The sequence below is a fragment of the Curcuma longa genome, chromosome 11, assembly GCF_044706935.1.
Source record: "Curcuma longa cultivar G26 ecotype Majalengka, Jawa Barat chromosome 11, ITB_CL_G26_1.1, whole genome shotgun sequence".
In the NCBI taxonomy this organism is placed as follows: domain Eukaryota; kingdom Viridiplantae; phylum Streptophyta; class Magnoliopsida; order Zingiberales; family Zingiberaceae; genus Curcuma; species Curcuma longa.
Window position 1 is genome coordinate 5,219,003 of NC_133871.1, and position 17,876 is coordinate 5,236,878.

At 35.2% G+C, this 17,876-nt stretch overlaps 1 protein-coding gene across 1 annotated transcript; it reads left to right on the forward strand.

Moving 5' to 3' along the window:
• Positions 1-1,397: 1,397 nt before the first annotated feature.
• On the forward strand, positions 1,398-14,993 carry LOC141840317 (uncharacterized). Its single transcript, XM_074728259.1, has 14 exons — positions 1,398-1,514; positions 2,302-2,856; positions 2,986-4,143; positions 4,246-4,570; positions 5,265-5,520; positions 5,621-5,837; positions 6,641-6,987; positions 7,782-8,300; positions 9,056-10,259; positions 10,344-10,697; positions 10,792-11,029; positions 11,196-13,945; positions 14,055-14,191; positions 14,487-14,993. Exons 1-14 carry the CDS (start codon positions 1,398-1,400, stop codon positions 14,809-14,811), a joined length of 8,502 nt encoding a protein of 2,833 aa, XP_074584360.1. The 3' UTR covers positions 14,812-14,993.
• Positions 14,994-17,876: the final 2,883 nt, after the last annotated feature.

Below are 17,876 nucleotides of genomic sequence, written 5' to 3' on the forward strand. Positions count from 1 at the left end.
TTATTAATTGTAATTGCTATAACATAAATATTTACTATTCATATCACATTTTATATCAATATTATATTATCATAGTTACTAATTTTAACTGTTATATAGTTTATTTCTAATTACACTAGTAAATATTATGTTACATTGTAGAATCCTGTTGGTACATTATGTAATAAGTTACAAGATCATAGCTATTGTAGTTGTTGAAAATAAAAATACTTTTAAAATAAAAAATATTGTTTTGATGATAAATAAAAAGAAGTATTCTCTTTGACTATTTGACTATTTAAATAAGGAATGAGATTCTATTTTGATAATTTGGATAAAATCGAGACAATACTTTTTGCGTTGTGGTGAATTATAATTTCTCGATTTATTTTCTTACAGATGATTATGGGATTGATCTTGTGGAGCTATTAAGATATTAGATTCCATCTTTGTTGAAGAGATTGTATTTTGATAATAAATAAAAAAAAATACAGCAATTTTAAAAAAATAAAATAACACTTTTGAAGATGATATCTGTATAATTATCTATTAAAAAATAAATTAAAAAATTATAATGAATCATTATAAAAAAAAGGACATTATTGATATTCTTCGTATCCAAGTTTGGGAAATGTAAGAAATCTTTTCGTAAATAACACAAGGAATCGATTACTTCGCGAAGGAGGAATTAATTATTCAATCTGTTATTTCATTAAATAATAAATATCTCCATCACAAAAGTAAACAAAAAGCATTGCTTTTAAAAAGAAAAACAAAATTCCAGAGAGAGAGAGAGAGAGAGCGCATCGGGACCGAGCGATTCCTCGTCATCCGTCCATCGACAAATTCAATTCAACCCCCAGAGTTTATCAAAATTGTCCTTTTTATTGAAATCGTGTTTATTATTTTATTTATTATTAAAATTTTAATCAATTTTTGTTTCTAAAAATATTATTATTTTCCATGTTACACGATGAGATATTATTTTAATAATAAATAAAAAAATCCCCTTGATGATTTCAAAAAAAAAAATGATGTTTTGATATTCGCTTTTATTTCAAAATCAGTCAAATGATTTTTTGAGAAATAAGGTAAATGCAAGGAGTAAAATGAAATATTTGTTCCTTGCTAGTATCAGTTTCTTCTCTCTCTCGCTCGCTCTCTCTCTCTCTCTCTCTCTCGATCTCTCTCTCTATCTCTCTCCACTTTCTATATATGCAAATTCCTCCGCCACTGTGCTGGGCGACGTCAAAAGCCTTACCTTGTGCTCGAAGGAACCTTCTCATTTTAGTCTCTTCCGCTTCCGCAGTGCGCTTCGTGTTCCGCTCCATTGAAGCAATTAGGCGCGCGCTCCGCTTCTAGTTCTTCGACAAGCTCTCGACGTTCGCAGGGCGAGAGTGACAGAGCGAGTGGCGGTGATGGAGGAGAAAAGCGAGGCCGGGAGAAGACCCCGGCTGCGCTATGAAAACCTCGGCGACGTCGTGCTCTCTTGGTCCCTGGATCAAATTCTTGACGAGGGGCTCTTCAAGAACCAGGTTTGGTTATCACTTCAGTGCACTAATGATGCTTTTAAAATGTTTGTCAGTTTAGTGTAAAATGTTTGTCACTTTAGTGTGGAGTTCTTTGCTTTTGTTTCATTTCTAAACCCAATGTGCTCCGTGTATGCTTGTAGGATTGTAAAAGAAATTTATTTTCCTTAGTTGAAACAGGAGACAAGTGCAAGGCAAGATTGTGTTTAGTAACTCTGTTAGCGTTTACTCAAATAAGTCAGCTTTATAGTAAATATATATGCATACTCTAGATGTTTATAAGTTACCTTTTTCATAAGAGGAGATGAAAAAAAATATACCTGCACTTGCAGCGATTGGTTTCATTTGCCTCCTAACTATTTCATCATAAATATCATTCGTCTTGTAATTTTCGTATGCGATTCTTGAATTGGATGTGTAGTTGTTCTCTCTTGTTTTAGAATTTTTATTTGGACGGTAAAGAACTGATCGACCTATTAGCCTACACTGAACAAGTAGTTAGTAATCTGAACTTATTCACCCAATTTTGTATTTTTGTTATTCCATTGTGCTCGCCATTATCATATTTTTTAGGATTCTAGAAAAATGACGGTATATGTTTCAATACACTTGGGTGATGTTGTCATTCAGATTTATTAGTTATTTTGATATATATATTTATTGTTAAAATCTAGTAATAATTTCCTACCAAATTTGATGGTGATAATGTTTCTTCCTCATGTCAATTGTTGTTGAATAAAATGTACATATAACCTTAACCTTATTAATTGTCTTTTATTATTCTTTTCGATAGATGGAAAAGCTACCATCTACGTTTAATTCTGTTGGGCATTATCTGGAATCTTTTGCTGTTCCATTGATGGAAGAAACTCGTTCAGATTTGTGCTCTTCTTTGTCTGACATATCAAATGCACCTTGTTCAAGAATAATATCGCAAGAGAAGGGAAACAAAAAAAGGCACTTGGAAACTACATTGGAGTACTTCATTGATGTTGAATTTTTCAAAAATCATGTAGATGGTAGCAACAAAAATTATAAAGCACGAAATGGAGATCTGTTTATTCTATCAAATATAGAATTGCAAGCTGTTGAGGACTTGTACAGGCATAGCGTCACATATTGCTTTGCTTTGGCCACTGAAGTCGCTGTTGATGAAGGGATTATGAAAGGCTTTGCTGTAAATATATCAAAGGGTGCTGATTTGGAAGATGGTATCAGTAGCTTTTCGTTTGCATGTGTTGTTACTAATTTGTTAACTTATATTCGGATATGGAAGGTGCTTGGCCATACACCAGGCATGAATAACAATTTCCACATCATCCAAGAAGTTTTGTCTCCAAAGCCCGTGGTAATTTAGACTTAAATATTTTTTTATATATCTTAACACTGTTTTTTTTTTTTTTGTGATATACCAGTGTCTCCTGAGGATTTAATATCTGCTTTATGACTGGCTGATTTTCCCCCTATTTTCTTGCAGATGACTCTAAGAGATAGTCCTTACATATCAGAAAAGATGGACAATTTATTGACTAACTTAACAAACACTTGTTCTCTGAACCAGTCACAGATAAATGCTGTAAGAACTGTAATTCACGCTACTGGGCGTACACTATCAAATTCTGTTGAACTTATTTGGGGTCCTCCAGGAACTGGTAAAACAAAGACTGTTACTGCTATGTTGTGGCTGTTCTTGCAAATGCAATGCAGAACTCTTATTTGTGCTCCCACAAATGTTGCGGTGGTTGGCGTTTGTTGCCGATTTCTTCAATTGGTTAAAGATATTCGTATGCACGATAGTCAGCATGGGTTGCCCTTTTCCTTATCCAATATATTGCTATTTGGCAGTCGTGACCGCATGGAAATACATGATGAGCTTCAAGATGTGTTTTTGGACTATCGTGTCAATCAACTTCTTATTTGTCTTGCACCATTAACTGGATGGAGGCATAGGATTTCTTCAGCAATCCAGTTGTTTGAGGACTGTAGTTCTACTTTTGAAATGTTTGTCGAAAATAGACATGAGGAATGTAAGCAAATGGAGGGATCATTCAAATTCTCAGAATTTTTAAGAAAGCAATTTGTCGCAGTCATAGATCCAGTTAAAGATTGTATAACAAATCTGAGGATTCATACAAATTGTATATCATCTCAAAATGCATCAAAAACATCAGTTTTGCTTGGACTGCTCGAAAAAATGGATACTTTAATTTTCAATGCTGGCCTTGATGATGTGAAATTGAAGGAGGTGTTTTCTCAGGATATTGCAAACCCTATTGTTCTTCATGACACTGTTTCATCTGAGCATGGAATTTCTATCATCAAGGAATTGTCGGAGGCAAGAGTAAAAGTAGTCTACTTATTGAAACATCTTCAAAGTACACTTTCCTTGCCTGATAAAATAGACGAGAACTTCATTCGTAATTTTTGCATTCGGAATGCTACGATTATATTTTGTACTGTGTCAAGTTCTTCCATGTTACATTACCTTGACATGGATCCGCTTCAAATACTTGTCATTGATGAAGCTGCTCAACTTAAGGAGTGTGAATCTATCATTCCACTGCGGCTTAATGGGCTGAGGTGTGCCATTTTGGTAGGAGATGAATATCAGTTGCCAGCTATGGTTAAAAGCCAGGTTATCAATTGTATTTTCAATTTTTGATATCAATGACATCATTTATTTCACTTTGTTCTTACAGACAACTAAGTTTTCCTTCCTTTTTTCTTTGTTTCCCAGATTTGCAAAGATGCTGGTTTTGGTGTTAGCCTCTTTCAAAGATTGGCCTCTGTGGGACAGAGGAAGCATCTTCTTAATATGCAATATAGAATGCACCCTCATATAAGCTTTTTCCCTAATTTCAGATTTTACAGGAAACAAATTCAAGATGGGCCAAATGTCCTAGATGTTGATTATAATAGGAATTTTGAAGATTTGTTATATGGTCCTTATGCATTTGTAAATGTTGCTGATGGTAGAGAAGAAAAGGATGACAAGTCTGGCAGCTGTAGAAACATGGTTGAAGTTGCTGTTGTGTGTTTTTTGGTCCAGATACTCTATAAACGTAATTCCACTAGTTTCTCTATGTTTTTAAATGTTGTCCTTTTATTCTAATAACTTAAGAAGCTTTAGCAAAACTATCTTTCCTGTTCAATCTTTTGTTAATAAAGCCTTAGCTGGTGCATTGTTTCAGAAAGTCAACTGGCATTGTTGCCTGGGACTTAAGTTTCTCTGCAGCAGTCACTCTCTGTTGCCATATATGAACAACAAACAAAAATTGCTGACTTAAGTTTCTCTGCAGCAGTCACTCTCTGTTTCCATATATGAACAATAAACAAAAATTGCTCTTTGCTTAGTTCTTTGTTGAATAATTTGTAGCATGGTCTTGATTCTAGATCATTTATTAATGTGCTAGAAAATTCCTGCAGGGTATAATTCGATGCTTGTATGTCAATTGGATTGTTGATTACATGTTAGGCTGCATAATTTTTCTGTGCATTTTATTTTGTGAGAAACCAAAGCTACTGTTTATAACGAAAGGACACAATGGCATGGTTTGAGTAAGGAATCTTTATGCTTAAGGAAATGATGAAAACCGGTGACTCACCTTTTTATTTTTTGCTGACTTAAGTTTTTAATGATTATGTGAGCATTTTCATGGCATGATTCTCTATTAAGTTTCACACAATAGATTGTATGTGGGAATTGGGTATCAATATTTTGCCTATTCTCCTGTTTATCTTTTTTTTCTTTTACAGATTGCAAATCTTTCAACCACGTACTTAGCATTGGTATCATTTCTCCTTATGCTTACCAAGTAAAGGCAATCAAGGATAAACTTGGATCAAGATATGAGTCAGAAGATGGCTTTGATGTTAGAGTGAACTCAATTGATGGATTTCAAGGTGAAGAGAATGATGTCATAATATTCTCAACTGTGAGGTCCAACTTCAAAGGTAATATTGGGTTTCTTCACGATCTTCAAAGGACAAATGTTGCATTGACTAGGGCTAGGTACGCAAACCTTGCATTATGGTGTCATTATGCTTGTAAATGCCCAACTGTTGTCTGGAAAAAACTCACTCTTAAAATTATGTGGTTCAAAATCTTGCAGGCACTGTCTTTGGATTGTGGGAAATGCAAATACATTAGCATGTAGTGGCACGATATGGGAAAACTTAGTTAATGATGCAGAGACACGGTGTTGCTTCTTTAATGCGAAAGATAATGCCAGTTTGGCAAAAGTTATATTGCACGTGAAGCATGAGCTTGATCAGCTTGATGATCTTCTGAGATCAGATTCTGTTTTTCTTAGCACTGCTATATGGAAGGTAAAATTCTATTAGGATTGTTGAAAGCTTTTTGGATATAAAAAGTTTATGCTTTCTCTTAAACGTACTTGCGATTTCCTCTTCTCCTTATTTTACTTGATTATCGAAAAATAAATAATATTAATTGTTTATGTTTTCTACAAGTAACATGAAGTATCAGTGGTAGGGGAAAGAAAAAAAAACATGGATAGGAGTATTATACAAGTATCAGTGATTGGGAAAAGAAAAATGTTGTCTGTCTGTTTTGCTAGTGTTTTCAGTCTCTGTTGAGGAAGATGACATAATTGCCAATAGGACTATTGTCAAGCAATTGATAAATTGTTTGCCACAACAACTCTTGGTTGCGAACCAACAGTTTCTTGGTCTGATGGTAAAGCAAGGTGGGCCTGAAGGGTTTTTATCCAAAATCGGTGTTGAAATTGTATAGCAACACTATTGGGAGGTGTTTGACCTTGTCGATCTCGCCCTGAATTGGGATTGTCTCATATCCAGTGTGGTGTGGGGGCACCTCATGTGGAAAGATAAAAAAACAATTGCAAAAATTTAGTGTAGTGAGTAGTTTGATCGATTGTCAAGGTCTTGTTCTTTTCATGAAGGTTGCATCAAGTAGCACATATTCCTCTGTGATTCTAATGAAGTCAGAATGTCTCTTGTGCGCATTGTTGTATGCTCCAGTAGTTGCTAATAAATGCATGTATTCACAAGGCTCCTTACGAAGTCGAAACAAAAGTGGGAACGAAAAAGTAGATATGCAAACTGGGCAAGACTTTTTTTTTAAAATTAATTTCTTATTTAATCTACAGGTACTCTTTAGTGATGACTTCAAAAACTCTTTTGCAAAATTGAGACAGATCCAATGTAAAATGCAAGTAATCAAGTTGTTGGAAAATCTTGCCGAAGGTTGGAGGTCAAAAATGAGATTTGAAGAGTTTTCTGGTTCTTTTGAACTCATCAGAATAAATAAGGTCAATGATTTCTATGTTATATGGACTGTTGACATTACAAAGGATGATAGATATATTCAGGTTCTGAAGGTGTGGGACATACTACCACTGGAGAAGATAGAAAGGCTTGTTTCACGCCTCGATCATATTTTTTCATTGTACACAGAGACGTATGTGAATTACTGCAAATATACATGCACTCAAGGGTATGTTCACGTTACTTGGTTGCACTAACTTTGTTAGTTTTCATCTCTGTTCATGCAACTATTTCAGATATTAGGCTGTTTGATTAATAATTGGATTGGAGAGGAGGATCCTAATCCTATTCAATAGAAAGGTGATACTGATGAAGAAATAATTCATAGGAAATAAAATGATATGGCTTCTAAAGTCATTATGCCTGATCATCATGTTCCTATTTCATTAAATCACAAATTAGATAAGAAAATGGTATGGATAGCAATCCGTTATATATTGAAGTATTGCGCTATTGGGAAATAACATGTGCAAAAAAGTTAATATAGCAGACATGAAATGTAGTTGGATGTGTAGAGTTACTGCAGATAATAAATTAAAAAATATGAATATTAGAAAGCAACTATGTGTAGCTTCTCTAGAATTTAAAATTTGTGAAATTAGTTGATTTGTCTATGACATGTTCAAAAAATTGGGATACATTTCTTCTGGTCAATGTTTTTACAATTCACCTTGCCATATTTGATCAAGCATCACCAAATGTCAACCATCAAGTATTGTTACCTTTCAATGTAGTTTATAGTTTTGCCGATATATTTCAACTGAATTTACTTGAGTTTGGTTCTTTCTATGCGAAATGCATTGTTTTGCAACATCCTTGAATAGCATATGAAATAAAAAATCATGTTTTTTATTCATTTATTTCTTATTGTGATGTCTTCTTGGTCTACAGCATGGACTGTAACTCATAACTGTCCTTAATTTTATCCGGTATGCTAATGCATCATAAGTTGTACTGTTGTAGGAAACTTGAAGTGCCTATGAGTTGGAATGCTGTTCGAGACATAGTTTGTTATAAGGCACTTAGCAAAGGTGAATCGACTGAAGAGGAGGTTTCTGGGGACGTGGATTTGCTAATGGGCATGGAGAATTCAAAAGTCAGTGAAAGCCTTGTCTTGATGAAATTTTATTCTTTATCATTTGGAGTAGCACAGCATATGCTAACAGCCAGCGATGGAACTGAACTTGATATCCCTTTTGAACTTACTGATCAAGAAAAGGAGATAATCCGTTTTCCACTTAGTACATTTATTTTAGGCCGGTCTGGAACCGGGAAAACCACAATTCTGACCATGAAACTAATTCAAAAGGAACAACTTTTTTCTATTGCTTCAGATGGTCCATCTGATAATGCCAGTTCATCTATGGTTGCTGGAACTAGTGTTATAAGTATAAGTGAAAGAAATTTCTTGAAGCAGATTTTCATTACTGTAAGTCCTAAATTATGCTCAGCAATCAGGAGCCATGCACACCGATTACAAAGGTATGCTTCATGTAAAAGCTACACCTTACCTATGACTCATATTTAACCCACAAATGCTTAGTTAATTTTTTTTGGATTGTTTGCTGACAATGTAGCAAACAATCTCTATATGTTAATCCTCTTGTCAACTTTTATTTCAGAGTTTTCTAGGCTTTGTAAGAACACATCCCAATTTAGTTTTCAGCTTTTAAGCCAGTTAAACAAAATTTTGCTACAACAGTCCTCTTGTCGCTCTCCTAGGAAATCAGATTACCACCAAGAAGAACATAGTAGATTGATATTATTCTAACTATGTGGTTGTGTAGATTTCCAATCAATATTCTATGCCTTACTAGTTTAATTAATGGCTTCCCTTATTTTTCTCATCAGGCACAAATCATAAGGGTATCAATTGGCTTAAATCTTAAAAAAACTTTTTTTTTCTAGAATTTCAAGTTTATATTTTCATCTTTGGGGATCTCTATTCCAAAAAAATTATCTAGGTCACTTAAATAGATTTTCAATCTTGTGATTGTTGCATGGTCATCATTATTCAACATATCATCCTCATTGATAATAAAGAGACTCAAAAAGGAGAGGGAGAGGTAATATGAAATAACAAGTGAATTCCAAGTTGTTTGGTCATGTTGTTTCCACATTGGTTAGTTTTTTTAATGTATTCAGTAGATGAATAGCGAACTATTTTTCTCAAGAATAGTCTTGTCATGGACTATCATATCTCACATGTTACTTAACAATGGTATTTGTGTGACTAGCTTTGCTTCTGGGGGTGAAGTTCTCAGCGCTGCAAGTTCACACTATATGCACGATAACAATGAATTATCTGATTTTCATGGTATACCTGACACTTTCTGTAACTTACAACGACAACATTTCCCTTTGGTTATTACATTCCGTAAGTTTCTTTTGATGCTCGATGGAACTATGAGTAGATCCTTTTTCGATAAATACTACAGTCAGTGGGGAGTTAGTCCTGATCAAAATGGAGGTCCAAAATCATTTGCATTGCAAGCATTGATACAGAGTAAAGAAGTCACTTATGAGAAATTTTTTGGATCGTACTGGCCACACTTCAACGAACAATTAACCAAAATGGTGGATCCATCAACTGTTTTCACTCAGATAATTTCTCACATTAAAGGCGGACTGCATTCACGAATGACACACACAGGTAAACTCAGTAGAGAAGAATACTTGCTTTTGTCAGAGAAGCGTTTTTCAACATTAAGTCAGCAATCTAGAGAGAACATTTATGAAATATTCATTGACTATGAAAATCAAAAACTTCTGGCAAGTGAGTATGATCTGACTGATTTTACCAATTACCTGCATCATCAGCTCGGCTGTGATGGTTATGTAGGCGATACGATTCACTTTGTGTACATCGATGAGGTTCAGGATCTCACTATGAGACAGATAGCACTTCTGAAGTATGTTTGTGGGAATTTCAAGGAAGGGTATACTTTTGCTGGAGACACTGCTCAGACTATTGCTAGGGGAATTGATTTTCGTTTCGAAGATATTCGCTCGCTTTTTTATACAGAGTTTCTTTTGGAGTTAAAAAGCAGACAACCTCAGAAGAAGGAGACTGCTGCGACACACATGTCAGATATGTTCCATCTGAATCAAAACTTTCGAACTCATGCTGGTATTTTGAGCTTGGCACAGAGCATTATGGTCATCCTTTACTACTACTTTCCACAAAGTGTCGATAAATTGAATCCAGAGTTTAGCTTGGTATATGGAGAAGCACCTGTGTTACTAGAATCTGATAATGATGAAAATGTAATTTTGACTATCTTTGGAAATAGTGGCTCTACGCTCAGCAGCTCTAATGGATTTGGAGCCGAACAGGTAATACTAGTTCGTGATGGTGAAACCAAGGAACAAATATGTAGCCTTGTCGGGAAGCAAGCTCTTGTTCTGACGATATTGGAATGCAAGGGCCTTGAATTTCAGGTACATGTACATGATAATGAATGAGGACAATAATATGCTCGTATCGTCCTTGGTTCTAACCTGACTCCTTGATTTGCTTTACAGGATGTTTTGCTTTATAACTTCTTTGGAACTTCTCCACTCAAGAGGAAGTGGAGAGTTATATATGAGTATATGGAGAAACACGACATTCGTGATCCTTCTCTTTCGAGGGCTTTTTCCTCCTTCGGATTGGAAAAACACAATCTTCTTTGTTCAGAATTGAAGCAACTGTATGTTGCTATAACCCGTACGAAGCAGAGGCTTTGGATTTGTGAGAATGAGGATGAATATTGTAAACCTATGTTTGATTACTGGAAGATACTTGGCCTAGTACAAGTGAGACACCTTGATGCTTCTATTGCGCAGGCCATGAAGTCATCAAGCAGTGCAGAGGATTGGAGAATTCGTGGTATCAAGGTTTGTTTTCATTTATTGCTTGATTCTAACATTCAACTAAATCGTTTTCTCTTCGATGAAATACATTTCAAATAATTCCCTGCTTCTTTTTCAGCTATTCAATGAGGGTAATTTTGAGCTCGCTACTATGTGCTTTGAGAAGGCTGGAGATGAATTCAACGAAAAGTGGGCCAAAGCTGCAGGTCTCGTTGCAAATGCTGAGCTTATTATATCCACCAACTTCGATATGGCTGAGATTGCTCTTAAAAATGCTGCTGAGATTTATGATTCTATTAGCAAACCAGAAAGTGCCGCTACCTGTTACATCAAATTGAAGGACTTCAAATCTGCAGGTTATCATGCTGTCTGTTTTTCTTTCAGTTGACATAAAATAGTGTATTCAGTATTCAATTAGGTGTTTTCAGTATTCAAATGTCGTTTAAACGAAATCAAAGTATTCAGTTGGTAAATCAAATCTGCTTGTCCTTGATCTAGTTGCATGCTAATCTTCTTAACCAGGTAATATTTACATCGAGAAGTGTGGGATGTCAAGGCTCAAAGAGGCTGGAGATTGTTTTGCTATGGCAAAGTGTTGGACCCTTGCTGCTGATGCATATGCCGGAGGGAAGTTTTTCTCCGATTGTCTTTCGGTTTGCTCCAGAGGAAAGATCTACGATACTGGTTTGCAGAAAATAGAGCAATGGAAGGGAGCTTCTCTCTCTATTGAACAACTTCATGAACTGAACAACTTGATATCTCCATTTTTGAAAAATTGTTTACTGAACTATCTTGAGCTTGGAGATATTCAAAAAGTGTTGATGTATGCTAAGATTTTTCGGTCAAATGACACACACGAACAACTCCTAAGCTTAATTCGGGATTTCTTGAAGTCCAAAAACCTTCTTGACAATCTGCTACTAGTGGAGCAGGAACTGGGCAACTACAAAGAAGCTGCAGCAATTGCTGAATTGATGGGAAATATTTCACTCGAAGTAGAAATGCTTGAGAAAGCTAAATATTTTGAGGAAGCAGCAAGACTTCTTCTTTTTCATGTGCTTGTGCGGTCACTTTGGTCCCCGAACAACAATGGGTGGCCCCTTAAGGGATTTGCAGAAAAGGAGGGACTTCTGATGAAGGCGAAAGAGTTATCAAAACAGAAGGCAGGATCCTTTGAGGAATTCGTCGACCTGGAAGCCAGTATACTCTCAGATGGTTCAAAAAGTCTGGTTGATATGTCAAAACAGTTGGCTCAGGCCCAAAAGCACGGGTGTCTTAGGCAGGAAGTATTTAGTGCTAGAACAATACTCGATGCTCATATCAATGCAAATCCTCAAAAGTTTTTCAGCCAAGTGTCTTTCTCCAATTCTGAGAAGCTTGCATACGATAACATGTCTCAGAACTACCTTACTCTTGAAACAATGATGTATACATGGAATTTATGGAAAGGAATGGTTGTAAATCTGCTGTGCTACCTTCAGCAGCCGAATGAATCCAGGGAATACTCCTGCAGATACGAGGAATTTTACCTCGAGTATTTTGGGGTCAGAAATGTCGATAACAACAGATATGCAGTCCAAAATCCAGAAGCAAGCTGGATCAAAGGTAAATATTCGTCAAGTAAAGAGAAAACCGTCGTCTTCAAAACCACTGATGAATGTGAATCTTGTGCTATATTTTATTGGCGTGCCGAATTGTTCACAGTTGGTATGAAGGTGCTTGATAGTTTGGAATACCTGCATTCCCGGTATAATTCATTCTGCAGAGCTAAGGTGGCCATTTCAATGTATGAAATTGCAAAGTTTCTCATGACATCTGACTTCACAGCTTCAAGAAGTACATCAAAAACAGAAAGATACCTCTCTTCGTCGCGAAGATATTACTTAGAGACTGTCACTCCGCTGGACTGGAGAAATGATACAATGGAAAATGTGAAATTTCTTCATGAGAACAACATTGCTGTAGAGATAATTGATGCCTCCCTTCGCGACAACCTAAAACCTTGGAATGGTAATCTCTCTCACGGTCAGATTGGAAGACTGGTGGCATTACTTCTAATCACTGGAAAATTACCTGATGAACTATTCGAGGAAATCAGAGGATGCTTGAGAGGTAGGCAACAGTGGAATGATTTTATCGAACAATATAAGATCTTTCTGGATCAAGGATTTGGAAGGAGTCCTTTATTAAGTAAGTTCAAAGTTGCATTGGAAAACACATTCTACAACCCAAATTGGGAGAAGGATTTCATGTCCCCGCATCATTTCATCTCTCTTATGGAGAAACTAATGTTCTTAGCCTCATCGTGTCAGGGATTCAAAGGGAATGTTTTTACCACAAAATATTCTCTTCTTGAAATGCTGAAATGCCAAGGTTGCAGTGGTTTTATGGCAGCTTGCTTGCCGGCAATTTCTGCGGACTTGAGAAGTTCTGTCCAATCGACACTGGATTTCATTTTGACAACTGCAAGACGTATTATCAGTGATAGAAAGGAGCTACTTGTTTGGATATCGAATTCTAACATGTTGAGGGAAAACCTCTCAATACTTAATTTAAGACTAGTTATCCTTCTCCTTATCGGTTGTTTAAACAGTGGAAGATCTATTCACCAAATGATGAGATTTCTGTTTCTAAATAAACAGTTTAGTTATCTTCCCATACCATTTTCTAAGAGGCTAGAAGCCCTTGCAGTTCGTATGCCTGTGAGTAATGCTCGCTATATTGAAGTATTTGCTGAAGCTTTAGTTACAGTTAAGAATCCTTTAGTCATTATTCTTTCCCAAGGATCCAGCTCGCTGTTCTCAAATCTAAATGCTCTAACTATTGATTCTGAGGACATTAGAAGCCATCAAAAAGTTTGTAGTCTATTGTTCCCAGAAAAGCAACCCATTGCGCATGCTGAACGATTTGAAAGATTGCCGTTCAACAAGAGCCCCTTTGAAACTAGTTCTTCTTTGAATACTACAAAGCAGGATATGAATTCTATACCTTCATCTAATCCAGAGGAGTCAGTAATCCAAGATGAGGTTATCGATAATCAATCTGAAAGATTGCCAATCAAAGAGAGCTCCTCTGAAATTGATTCTTCAAATGCTATTTGCCAGGATATTAATTCCATTCCTTCAGAAAAACCAGATGAGTCGGTTCTTGGATACAATAATATGGACAAGCAATCAGTTGAAGGAGACAAAGATGTTTATGTAGAACTCACCGAGGAATGCAAGTATTTCTGGCAGAAGACGAAAGAGTTTCTATCTGGAGAACATGACGATGTAAGTGATGATGACTCTTTATTTAGAAAATGTTACTTCGATTTAAATTCATTGCCGATATGAATGTGCCTACTTGAGGTATTGGTGTTAATTTTGTGCTAATTCGAAGGTGGAGAACACGATTAGTTTACTTGGCACTGTGTTGAGATGGATGCAACAGAGGTCTGAGATGAAGGAATTTGATGAGCAGTTGATCACAGAGACGGTTGACATGCACGAGAGAATCAAAGTACTCGCCAGTGTGATGTAAGTAATTAAACAAATGCCTACCACTTGTTCTTATAGGCCTTCTCAAGAACATCTACATTCTCTTGTTTCAATCTGTTCATATGCTGATCATTTGAACCGACATCTATTTTAAGGTACCAAGTTAAAGTTATAATGATTTGTTTGGGTGATCATCGAACTGACATCTCTTAGTTAGAGAGCAAATTAAGCTAGCAACAACTGGAACTGCTATAGTGATTCTGAAATATAAGAAAAATTATGATTGCTCTTCTGTTCGTCGTTTAAAATATTTTGTATGGTTTCTTTTTCCCAGATCTGAAGGAACTCAAGTAGACTGTCCAACAAAAGATGATCTCCTCGCGAAGTGGATTGGACTGAGGGCAAGCTTTGAACCTCTCCTCGAAACCTTCTTCCCCCACAGCCAAAGCAAAACTGAAGAAGCTCGTCGGAGTGATAATGATAGTCATTCTGATGAAAATAACTCAGATTGTGATCCAAACATTCATGAAGCTGAAGCTGAAGCTGAATCTGAAGCGAAGGCTGAGTCTTCATCGACTAACCAAACCAAGGCAAGCAAATGGCAGAAAAAGAAAACTCAGAAAAAGAAAAGCAAGGGGAAAGGCAAAAAGAAGAGATAGCTTGCTCTTCATCTGGTAGTTTTGAAATCTAGCTTACAGATATAGAACTTTCAGTCTATCTTCCCCTTGTTGATTAAGGCTTTTGAATATCGTTCGTTCGTGTTTATGAAACTTTGGCAATGTCTATTATCTAAGTTACAAGCTGTATCATATCAAACTAGTTGAATGCTATCATTACTTGCATATGTTTGATAAGACCACAATGTATGTGATCCTTTATTCCATACCAACAAATACTATATTTGGAATTCTTGCAAGATAAATTTGATACTGATCAACATTTAGGATCACATTTTGGACAAATTGCCTGGCACCTTTCCAATGTCCCGTAGCAAGGTGTATCAGGTAAAGTCTTGCAACAATAGCAACTATAGCCATCACAATCTTCATACTCACAGAAAATGAGTACTAGCTTGCTACTGTTCTTGCTCTGCACATCCACCAGATTCCTGCCACCCATCGTTTGAGTATGCCGAGCTACAAAATTAACATTAGTCATAAGCTGTTAGTTTTAACTATTTAGATCAAAGCTCAAGTAAAAAAATGAATGTTCTTGATGGAACTATCTTTTTTCAAGCATTTCCATTAGGAACAAAAAAGCTTAAATAAGATATTAGTTCATCAAATAGGATTATACTTACATTGATTTAGTGTGAAAATGCTGAGGAGGACGAGGAGGGTGATCATCGAGCGCATGGTGGCCATCTCTTGATGAGGAGGACATGTTTGAACAAATAGGAGGCCTATTTATACTGTTTTATTTTAGTTTGGAATTCTTCATAAAAATATACATTGTATTGAAATCCTTTTATCCCTTATATATGAATATTATATATGGGATATTAGAATTTATAAGATTGATTTTTGTCCACGTTATAATTTTCCTAAATGAAATGTACTACCTTTTACTATTTTTTTTTCTCGATTTCTTTATGATAAATAAAATCGAAAGGAGGATAAAAGGAAATTGTTTTTTATATTTAATCTACAAAGAGGTGAATGAATATATAGTTTTCTTTATTTTGTAGATACTAATGATTTCCTTCCCTTCTTTAGAAAGATTGGTTACGAATAAGCATTTTTAAATTTATTTCTTAAAATATTTGCTAATATATATACATATATATTTTGATAGACATCTGACTCCGAGAGCCTTTCACTACTGTCCCAAGCGATCTAGAAAGGAGGTAAATCAAAATAGTGGAACGCAAGCACAATATATGCGATCCTTTATTCATCTGTAATATATTTGGAAGTAAAGTATTAGAAGATAAGTTTGATAATGATCAACAATTAGGATCACATTTTGGACAAGCTGCCTGGCACTGTTCCCAGGTGCTGAAGCATGGGATATTAGGTAAACTCTCGCAACAGTAGCAATCAGAACCATCACAATCTTCGTTGTCACAGAAAATGATTACTACCTTGCTACTACTGTTCTTCCCCTGCACATCCACCAGATCGCTGCCGCCCATCATTTGCATATGCCGAGCTACAAAATTAATATTAGTCGTAATTGAATACTTGATAGTTGATCAATCGATAGCTAAAAGGAAGATATATTGCTTTGCATTTCCATTAGAAACTAAAAGGAAAACAAGCCTAAATATGATATTGATTCATCAAGTAGGATTTAATTTACTCACATTGAATTAGTGTGAAAATGCTGAGGAGGAGAAGGAGGGTGATTATCGAGCGCATGGTGGCCATCTCTTGACTTGGATATGTTGGAATACATATCGAGGCCTATTCTATTTGTACTGTTTTTTTTTTCTTCTTTAGTTTGAAATTCTCATAAAAATTTGCTTGAGATATAATACATTGCATTGAAAGATTTTCTTTTGGATAGGATATATTTTTCTCAAAAATGCAATGTACTATAGTATTATTATTACTAGTATTTCACCCATGCAATGCACGGGACATTATTTTATATAATTAATAATTAAAATTAGTAAGTATGAGTGTTTGAATAAATAATTAAAATATAAATAAATTAAATTGGCTATAGATTGTACAATTAGAAGAAAAAAATTATAAATTTTGAAAAACTTCCTTAAATACAAGGTTTGTTGTTGAATTTTTCTATTTGTTGTCACTATCACATGCACGGAGAATTCTTTCTTGCCTCACCGTATGGACTGTGCATCATTAGATCCCGTACTACACCATAATAAACAGGATCATCTTTTTCATCAGGAATTTCGGCAGAAATGATACGATCGATTGCATCAGGATTTTGAGGAGAGTCTCATGCAACCATTTTGCCAATGACATCTTGAGAAATTCTTTTTTAAGTTATAAGATAAAATATTCGATCAATTAATCATGGAACAAAAAAATAAATTAACCTACCAAAAAGTATGTTCTCATCAATAGAATCTGTCTTCTTCAGTTCACTAAAAGACTTAAATTCATAAATCATCGATGGAAATGTATCATCAAAAATTTCGCATACATGAATTTTTGTAATAAAATTAATCTTGTATTTATTTATTGTTGTCTTACACTTCATTCGATTCTCTGCAATAATGATATTTTTATGGCAAATACATGACCTTCTTTGAGAATGAGTTTCACTCTCTACACGATCGGACGTTTTATTGTTCCATGTATGCGTTCACCCTACAAATATATAGAAAGAGTAAATATTTATATTTTCTAACAGTAATCAGATATATACATAAAAAAAATACAACCTCTTTATCATGAAAAACACACTCCAAGCTAAAATCTCCATTGTTTCCATATGCAAGTAGATCGTAACAATGAACTAATCAGAGTTTCAACGCCCACTCATTTTCGAAGGGTTAATCTCTCGGATGAGATTAAACAGAGGAGTCATTTTTTTATTTCAGCTTAAAGTGAGTGAGTGAAGATATTGCAATCCTAATTTATAGAGTGTATGCAACGTCACCCTCATTTGTAATATGTGATATTTTTTACCATTAAAGTGATTCAATATATTTTGGAATATGTGGTATTTGATAGGATCTTTAAATTATTCAATATATTTAGGAATCTATATTTTACCATTTAATAATAATAATTTGAGCATTAAAATT

Excerpts from the sequence above, each read along its gene's own strand:
- LOC141840317 (XM_074728259.1), top strand. The coding sequence starts at position 1,398 with ATGGAGGAGAAAAGCGAGGCCGGGAGAAGACCCCGGCTGCGCTATGAA. Across the intron at positions 1,515-2,301 it reads AGGGGCTCTTCAAGAACCAG|ATGGAAAAGCTACCATCTAC; the intron begins GTTTGGTTATCA and ends TCTTTTCGATAG. Across the intron at positions 14,192-14,486 it reads AAAGTACTCGCCAGTGTGAT|ATCTGAAGGAACTCAAGTAG; the intron begins GTAAGTAATTAA and ends TCTTTTTCCCAG.